At 44.4% G+C, this 9,401-nt stretch overlaps 1 protein-coding gene across 1 annotated transcript in view; it reads right to left on the reverse strand.

Moving 5' to 3' along the window:
• Window positions 1–8,585, reverse strand: part of KDM7A (lysine demethylase 7A) — a 97,962-nt gene extending 89,377 nt beyond the window's left edge. Inside the window, exon 1 of the mRNA XM_065413755.1 lies at window positions 8,452–8,585. Within this exon, the coding sequence (XP_065269827.1) occupies window positions 8,452–8,564 (113 nt within the window). The 5' untranslated portion in view covers window positions 8,565–8,585. The remainder of the gene's footprint in view (window positions 1–8,451) is intronic.
• Between the last annotated feature and the right edge of the window lie 816 nt (window positions 8,586–9,401).

The raw sequence follows: 9,401 nt of genomic DNA on the forward strand, positions 1-9,401 counted from the left end.
CAGGTAATCAAAGTGTCTCACGGCCTGCCAGGGGCTTACCCTGAACAAGCCACGAACCAAGTTTGGGAACCCCTGTTCTAGAATGATCCAGATCAAATCAAGTCTATGTCTTCTTAAAAAAAAATAAAAATAAAAATAAAAATAAAAAAGGGAACACGAAAAACTTCAATTCTCAGAATGTTTTCTTTCCCTCCCCCCACTTTCATGCATAGTGTTTTTAAGACAGCCTTAAAGTGGATAAAATAAAACATTAATGTAAATAGAAACAACATAATTAAATGTAGGAATAAGTTTAGCAGGATAGCTGCAGTCTGTCAACTGAATTTCTATTGAAAATAGATTTAATACTTCAACATATTAAAAATTTAGAATATTTTGACTCCCTGCATTTGGCTTTTACATTAATGTAGAATGATCTTCTATAGAAGCTTTTTGCTTTTGTGGCAAACCTAAGCACTTATGCCCTGCAGAGGAAGAATGAACTCAACATTTTCAGCAAGAAAATCTACTTTACTTAATGCCAAAATAATGGAGAGAAAGGTATTAAGTATTAATTCAATTTGAAGCAGAACTGACCTGGAAAGACAGAACTATCCATTTAAACCCATGTTATTGGCATGAAGCAGAAACATATCTGAAGAAACTTGAAACTTCTAAAATGTAAGTTAGTTCTGTGTATTCATAGGCCAATGTCACAATATGGAAAAAAAGACTGAACCATTTCTCATATTTACCAACAATTTTAAATTCCATAAATACTTCACCAAAACAACTTAATAGTCCTTCCGCATCATTAAACAGGTCAGTGGCAGTTTGCTATTGAACCATAGCTGACTGGAATACTGTTATTAAATGAATAAATTATTCTTAGACTGTGAAATATTGCTTTTCAAGTCTGTGAATTGAATACATGAAAGTCTTTACAAGTTAAGTCAAAATTGTTCAGACATGGTTCTGAAAAGAACGAACAATGTACTACAAAGTACAAGCATTTGTACAACAGGCCAAGTGTTTGTTTAATACACATGTGCAAACTAGAGTTACCAACCCTCCCAGTTTCGCCGGGAGTCTCCCAGAATCGGGCTCTATCTCCCAGAGGCTACTGAAGCCAAACCGGGAGATTTTAGGCCGCTAAAAGTCCGGCAGCGCAGTGGGGCTAAGACAGGCTCCCTGCTTGCCCTGGCCCCACACCGCTCCCAGAAGCGGCCTGCATGTCCCTGTGGCCCCCCAGGGAGGGAGGAGATCTCCACGCACTGCCACCGCCCCGAGGGCTGACTCCGCAGCTCCCATTGGCCAGGAACTGCAGCCAATGGGAGCTGCGGGGGCAGTGCCTGCAGGCAGGGGTAGTGCACGGAGCGTAGTGCCTGCAGGCAGGGGTAGTGCACAGGGAGTCTGCCTTAGCCCCGCTGCACCGCCAACCGGAAGCTGCCCAAGGTAAGCGCCACCTGGCCAGAGCCCACACTCCTCATGCCCTCCCGCACCCCAGCCCTGAGCCTCCTCCTGCATCCAAACTCCCTCCCAATTCTTGCCCCCTGCACCCACCCCCCTGCCCCAGCCCGGAGCATCCAGCACGTCCTGGCGCTTCCCGCAGCTCCTATTGGCCAGGAACGGTGAACCGCGGCCACTGGCAGCTGCAGGGGGCCATGCCTGCGAACCGTCAACGTAAACAAAATGTCTCGCAGCCTGCCAGCAGATTACCCTGATGGGCCGCAGGTTGCCCACCACTGCTCTATCCTAAGAATTAAGGGCCATCCAAAAAGGGATCCCATTACGTACACAATTAAGGACATAAAAATACTGGATTCATTAAAAGAGCAACACAACCTACATCCATGAAAATAAGAGCACCTTTATAAACCATGACTTCAATTCTTCAGTCAAATTAACTGTATGTCAAAGAAACCAAACAGGAAGTTAATGTACCTGAACATTTTCTATGTAACTTACCTAGATGGTGGTGCAATACAAATTCTCTACTAACGAGTTAAATTTCATACTTAGCACCTTACAGGAACTGTCTTCTCTAACTCACTTAACATTTTCTGTAAGAAGTGATTACTAAGTTCAAGTATGCTTCTTTATTTTTTTCAAATGGGTACACTAAACAGGCAAGGCTAACAATATGATTGATACAGAGCAATTAAATACCATATAGATTACAACTAAACTGTTTCAACCAATAATTCTAAATCTTAAACCCCTTTAAGCAGCATAGTATAGATAACTATGTAAAAACCCATGCTGTTGTATGAGTCCAATTCAGAAAGTGTCAAAAAGCAGAAAATGGCTGAGAACTTAACAATTAAACAGTAACAGACCGTGAATCCCTATAACAATTGAACCTGGCGATATTCTAAACAAAAAACTCTCAACTATGCTTGTAGCTGTTTCCATCACTTCACACTGATTCGAACATTCTAGGCTTCAGAGTGACAATCCTGGAATCTTTTTATTTACATAATTCATTTGTACTGTATTACATACTACCAACATTCTAACAATCAAATGTATATAGTATGCTCAATATGTCCTGGCCTGATTCTAGTCTGGAAAACTGAGTTCTGCCTACCTAGATTCTCTTACAGATTTTAATTGGATATAGTATTCTTCACTTCCTGTTCTAAATTTTGCACTGTTACATTGTTAAACAGCAGCTGTATTTCACCCCAGAACACTCAGTAATGGATAAAGTGATTCCTATGTACACAAGATACTTTGATTCTTCTCATATGAAAGGCACTATTAAAAACTCAAGTTCCCTAACTAATCACCACCTATTTTAGCATGATGAAATCACCTTATTGTCCTCCCACTGTAATTTTAAGAATGATATTATAAAAACATTCACTGAAATAAATGTTTACATTATTGCCCAATCTAAGGATTCAAAAATTATGAGTCAGGCTTCAGTCATGAGTAGCTTTAAAAAAAATCATAATTTAAAAAAAGTAAACTTCACAGTCTTTATTTACCTTTGAGTTGAGCCTTTAGTGTTCACGTTTTCAGACTTCCCCTTCCCCTCCCCCCGCCCCCAAAATGAGGACTAGAAGTTTAATTTTTTTTTTAAAGGGAAAGTCAGATTCTCGTTGTCACATGACTCAAGGAGCAGGGGCACTTAAAAAAAAAAATCAAATATCAGAATTGGGACCATACTATTGATGTAAAGGAAAAAATAATGCATTGCTTTCAAACACAGCACATATACAAATCGGACAAACACCAGTTTGTCAAGACAACTGCACTCAAAACAGATATCCACACAATTCCAAGAATTAGACTTTTCTATAGCACTCAACACTGTTGTATATGAGCACGTTGCACAGATTAAAGAGTTTATTCTGACAAGAGAAGCCATGTCACAGAAGGGGAACTGAGGCACAAAGAGAACAACTTGTTCTCAGTTAGGAAATTTGTGGCAGGGCTGGAATCAGACACCAAATGTTCCGAGTACTACTCCGAAGTGAGCTAAGACAGGGAGGCTTGTTTTTAAAAAGTTGTAAAACAGAAAACCAGTTTTTATTCGGGGGTGGGGATGGGACAGACATAGCTTTTTTGAACTACAACAGAGTTGGGAGTTTCTATCTTGCTTCTGTGGAAATAGTACTAAATTAGAGAAAATAAGTTTAAGAAACCTTCCCTCACCTTACTTTGGCCAGTCTAACATCAGTTTCCACAGAAACCAAGTCAGTCAAAACCTAAAAGCAAAAAAAACTCACTTGTTAGCTACAGCAACAAATGTGGGAAATATGAATTATGAAAACTTAGCTGAGAGCCATAGATTTCTAAATTTGGAGCGATTCAATGTACATTTTTTAATTAAAAATTAAGGGAACGGAACATTCCCATTGCAACAGGAGTAATTTCTGGAAGGGAAAATTAGTTAATTTATCCTGCCCTCGTAATCACACCAGATACCCACACAGTTTTAATTAGCCAGGAAAGTTTCAACGCCTCCTTTCATAACTTTATTTGTAACTTTCTCTTTGTTAGCATCCATAAATTGTCAGAATGGACACAGATGAGTGTCCAACCTGTTTTGAAAGCATCCATGACAGGCTAGAGAAGGAATGGCATTCCAAAAGGCACCTCCCGCCACCACCACCTTGAATTCTGAGGGTTGGCCCTTCACACCAAACAGTGATTTCAGAAGAGAAAGTCATCATAACGTTCTCTCTGCTTAACCAGGAATGAAGAAATCTCATACTCAATCTGCCAAATACTGTAATTAGGATATATGATAAAAGCGACAAAGAGTCCTGTGGCCCTTATAGACTAACAGACGTTTTGGAGCATAAGCTTTCGTGGGTGAATACCCACTTCATCAGACGCATGCGTCACCCACGAAAGCTTATGCTCCAAAACGTCTGTTAGTCTATAAGGTGCCACAGGACTCTGTCGCTTTTTTCAGATCCACACTAACACGGCTACCCCTGATACTAGGATATATGATGTTGTTAATGCTAACAGCCACTGGAACACACAAAACTGGTTTTGAGGTTGATATTGTATTAAATGAATGGTTCTGAGAACATCTTAATGTCTGGAAGCAGATATTTACCATCCTCGGACTCTATAGACCAGGGGTCGGCAACCTTTCAGAAGTGGTGTGCCGAGTCTTCATTTATTCACTCTGATAAACATTTTAAACGTTAAAATGTGCCAGTAATACATTTTAACGTTTTTAGAAGGTCTCTTTCTATAAGTCTATAATATATAACTAAACTATTGTTGTATGTAAAGTAAATAAGGTTTTTAAAATGTTTAAGAAGCTTAATTTAAAATTAAATTAAAATGCAGAGCCCCCCAGACCGGTGGCCAGGACCTGGGCAGTGTGAGTGACACTGAAAATCAGTTCGCGTGCCGTGCCATTGGTTGCATACCCCTGCTATAGACTATACTTACTCTAATTAATAATTTTTTTTTTTACAAGTTAGAATAAAGTGCAATCTCTTGATTTAGTCTTAGACCCGAGAATTGATATAAGGAAGTCTTCTAAAAGGCAGAAGAGACCTTGAGGCATCTGCACTTTTATTAACCAGTCCTCAAACTACAAAATACATGAACATTCTACCTTTTCAAATGAACTATCACCACAGAGACATGTTTGGAAAAGACCTTAGGCACAACTGAAAACTAAATGGCAGAATTCTGTACTGGTAACAATTCTCACCAGAATGGATATGAAGTTACTTCTTTTCAACAGGTTAGATTAAATATGGAATTAAGTTTCTGAGGGTGAGAACTGCATATCAACGCTGTGAATTCAGAGATGACCAAAACTGAAGTTTAATTATTTAAAGTTTCACATTATACCAAAAGTAATGTTCATTATGCACACAAATGGTGCTGTAGTTTTCCGCTTCATGACCCTCTATAATTCACTCACTTTGAAATAGCATCACCAAGAATGTGTCTTCATTTGTGAAATTGTGATTATTTTAAACAGATATGGATATAAACTTCTAAATCTAAAACAGACCCAGGAAAAACACATATTCAGTTGTAAAGGGCACCAAGCTTGTAGAAATAGGCATCTCCTTTTGGATGATCAACTAGACACTATTCAATACCATTAACATTGAAAAAAAATAAGCAGAACACAAAAGGATTTTCAAACAATTTCAAAAATCAGTTATATTCTGAGTGTTTAGCAACAAAGAAGCCTTTCCCTCATAGTACAACCTCTATTATGCTGCTTCAGAAATGGTAAATTTATTTCCTTAAGCTGCTAGAATAGAATCATTTAACCCTTAAATGCCAATAATTTATGTGCAGTGTTAATGACCACCTTGATCCATCAGCCCTCACAGAGAGCGCGCCGATCACAACACGTCATTCCAACACGTCACACCAAAATGTGGTGGCCAGTGTGAGTGCCGCCGAAAATCAGCTCGCGTGTTGCCTTCGGCACGCATGCCATAGGTTGCCTACCCCTGTTCTAGCCAGTCCTTCAGCTACCCACTGGCTGGGCTGTCAGTGGCACTGGATACCCGATCGACATAGCGCACCGTAGTCCAGAACCCCTGAGTGATCTGCCAGCCTCAGCCTCCCAAGGAGCTGGGATTACAGGCACACACCACCGTGCCTGGTATTAATGACCAAGGAAATATAATGGTTCAATACCCTTGTATGCATGCCCTTCTATATTAGAAAGGTAACCTATAATTTATCCCCTAAATTGTGTGAAGATTTGTGTCTATGACTTTATGTACAGCAAATGACTTGAGTTTTAATTTTGGTAAAACATGTATTACACTACCATATGCCCAAATAAATTGTGACGCTAGAAGGATGGCATACCATTTTCTGCTATTTTCTATATGCTATCAATGTTCCAATTAGTACCAGCAAGAGGCAGCTACTTCATGATGATGGATAACACTTTTTTCATGGCAGTGGCCTATAATCTTGTGTGGAATTTAAAAAAAAAAAAAAAGAATCTTACCATAATATTTCATTAGCTAACAGCCTCATGAGATGTGATCAGTCCAGAGAGAAGAGAGCTTGCCTTTCACTGTATCAGGCAAACATCGTATATCCCGATTTAAGAAGAAATTTTTAAAAAGCAGAAGATTCCTTCCCCCCAACCCTCCGCCCCATTAAAAACAATAAATATTGAAGGGCCTGTGTGTCAGGGTGCATTGTTTAGCTTAATTCAAATTTCTCAAACAAGGTAGGTAAAGGCAAGGTCCAATCTCACTGTGCTCTGAAAAATGCAGAGCAAATAAATTATTATTTATTTAACAGATAATACAGCAGGAAGATAATTTGTGAGGACATCAAAAAGCTACAATTCCAAATCTAAACAGATTCTGTATGTGCAGGAGAATAAAAATGTAATCACTATCAATTTGAAATCTAAATCAACTAAAAAAGTAGTTTCAAACCCTACACCTTTTCTAAATCCCCTTGCTAATTTTTGTGGGTTTAGAACTATACTTTCCAATTTTCTCATTTTTTTCTGTCCTTTGCTGTTGTGTGAAAGGCTCATATACATGAAGTCTGATTGAATTCTCTGAACACATGCTCAACAACAACAACAAAAAGTATTGAAATTATTAATATTCCTCACCCAGCAAAAAAAGTTACCAAAAATAAATGTTTTTTATTTTCAAACAAAACCTAAATGTGGGGCCTAAACCTACACCCAGCAACGGTTGCCAGAACTGCTGTCAGATTGTCAATGCACACTCCCTGCTCACAACAACAGGGCCACATGCTTGGGATATGAGAACACAAATACACCTGCAATGGACAAACAAACCCGATAAAAAGTTTCAGAGCTAACTATGCAGCAGAATAATTGATTGTTTTTTTTAACTTTACTGGATAAATAACTTTTGGGCCTGTCACTGCCTCCAGCGTACCTTGAATCTAGAAAACTGAACTAAGCACTAAAAGCATGTGCTCATCCTTCCCATCCACATCCAGCAGAGGGAGGCTTGGCTGTCTAGCCTGCTTTACATCGTGAGTCTGTTTTTGTTAAATGGGGGTATTTAAATGTCCTGCTGTCAATCAAAACGTACTTCCTACAATCACAACCAGCTCCTCCGTAAATATCCCAGCGCTTGGGTCTCTACAAATAACAGACTCCAAACCTGAGCCAGGCAGCTGGGGTCAGAACCGAACAGCCAGTTGAGCCGCCGAGCCCCCAACTTGTTTCTTTGTTTAAATGTCCGTGAATACCCCCCCACACACACCCCAGGCTGCCGCTGCTTCGGGCCTCTCTCACGCACAGTTTACAAAACACACACGAGCCGGCCGCGGCCGGGGAAGCCGTTTGGGACCGGACAAGAAACGTCAAAGCCGGGAAAAGCAGGAACTGACCCAAAACACAGAATGAGCCACGAACCCCAGGCACGGCCGCCGCCGGGAGCTCCCGGCGCCGGGGAGCCCTGACGGCCCGGGGCAGGCAACTAGGGAAGAGGTTGTTATCTCTCACCCCCTCTCCCCCACTGAGCGGCCGGCATCTCCCAGCCCTGTATGACGGAGGCAGCCGGGGGGAATCCCCCCCACACCCACATTTAGCACCCACTCACTCCCCCCCGCGAGCTCAACTTCTGGGCAGCTCCTGCCCCCCGCTCTCCGGCGGCCCGAGAGCCCCTCATCTGTTGCTCCCTCTACTTTGACGGGTGACACCCCCTCGGTGCCGGGCCGGAGACCCCGCACGCGGCTCCCCGCGGGGGCGCAGGGCGGGGAGCGGGGTTGTGCAGCTCGGTGGCGTGGGGCAAAAGGACATCTGGGGGCGGGGCGGGGGAGCTCGCAGCTGCCCTGCCAGGAGGTCCGGGCGCAGAGACGCGAGGGGTCCCCGCCGGGGGGCCGCGTCCCCCCATTGTTTCCCGCTGGTGGCGGTTGTTGTTACCGGGGTAATTGCCACCCCCGGGCTGTTCCCCTCGTCCCCCCCGGCCCCGGCGTGGGCTCCCCTCGCCCCGCGGGCTCCCCGGCCCCTACCTGCCGTGGAACCAGTCCTTGCAGATGTCGCACTCGATCATGAAGCGGCTCACATCGTAGGGCTCCCGGCAAACACAGTACACAGGGGTCGCGGTCGCCACCGCTCCGGCCATCTTTAAAGAACTCACTGACTGAGCCACCCTCCCCCTCCAACAGCCGCCGCCAGCGGCACCAATAACAACAGCGCGCGCGCGCCAGCCCCACGGAGCGCGCGCGCCAGAAGCGACACGAGAGAGCGCGCGCGCGTGCGGCCCACACAGTCATTTAGCCAGTGAACGCTCCACCGCTGAGCATGCGCACCTGGGAACTTCTGCCTCCTGAGAGCAGCAGCAGCTCGAAGACGTACGAGCGGATGCGACACTTGAGCGTGCCCGCCAGCCGTCTACGCTATATTGGATGCGCGACAGAAAAGCACGTGCCACAACTCCCTTTGGAGGCGGAGCAGGCAGGCAGCTAGGGCACGCGCTCGCTCCTCTTCCCTCCCTTCCCCCGCATGACAGTTCCGGGCGGGGGAGGGGGATAGAGAGGGGAGCGAAGGGTTCCGCGAGGACACAGAGAGAAAGAGCTCGAGCGCTGGGTGGGAGAAGAGCCGTCTCCCTTATGTAACCGAGCGGGGCAGACGGGACGGAGGGGGCTGCCGCCTCCTCCTCCTCCCCTCTACGGAAAGTGCCGACAGCTACCGGACTTGCCCGAAGTTCTAGACTTTGTTTTTTCACGCTTGTGAATGACACGGGGGGATCCCCTATCGCGGGGGCGGGGCGGGGGCCCGCGGCACCTGGGCATGGGGAGCCCGGGGGGGTGTTGGGGAGCCGGCACGGGACGTTGCTGGGATTTCCATGGGGCCTGCCTGGTGCAATACAGGACACATGGTTGCTGGCGCCAGGTGGCACAAGCCATTTGCTGGGAGTCCAATGGTGCTATATGGACACGGGGTTTGGCATGAGGCGGCA

This window comes from Emys orbicularis, chromosome 1 (assembly GCF_028017835.1).
Source record: "Emys orbicularis isolate rEmyOrb1 chromosome 1, rEmyOrb1.hap1, whole genome shotgun sequence".
NCBI classification, from domain to species: domain Eukaryota; kingdom Metazoa; phylum Chordata; order Testudines; family Emydidae; genus Emys; species Emys orbicularis.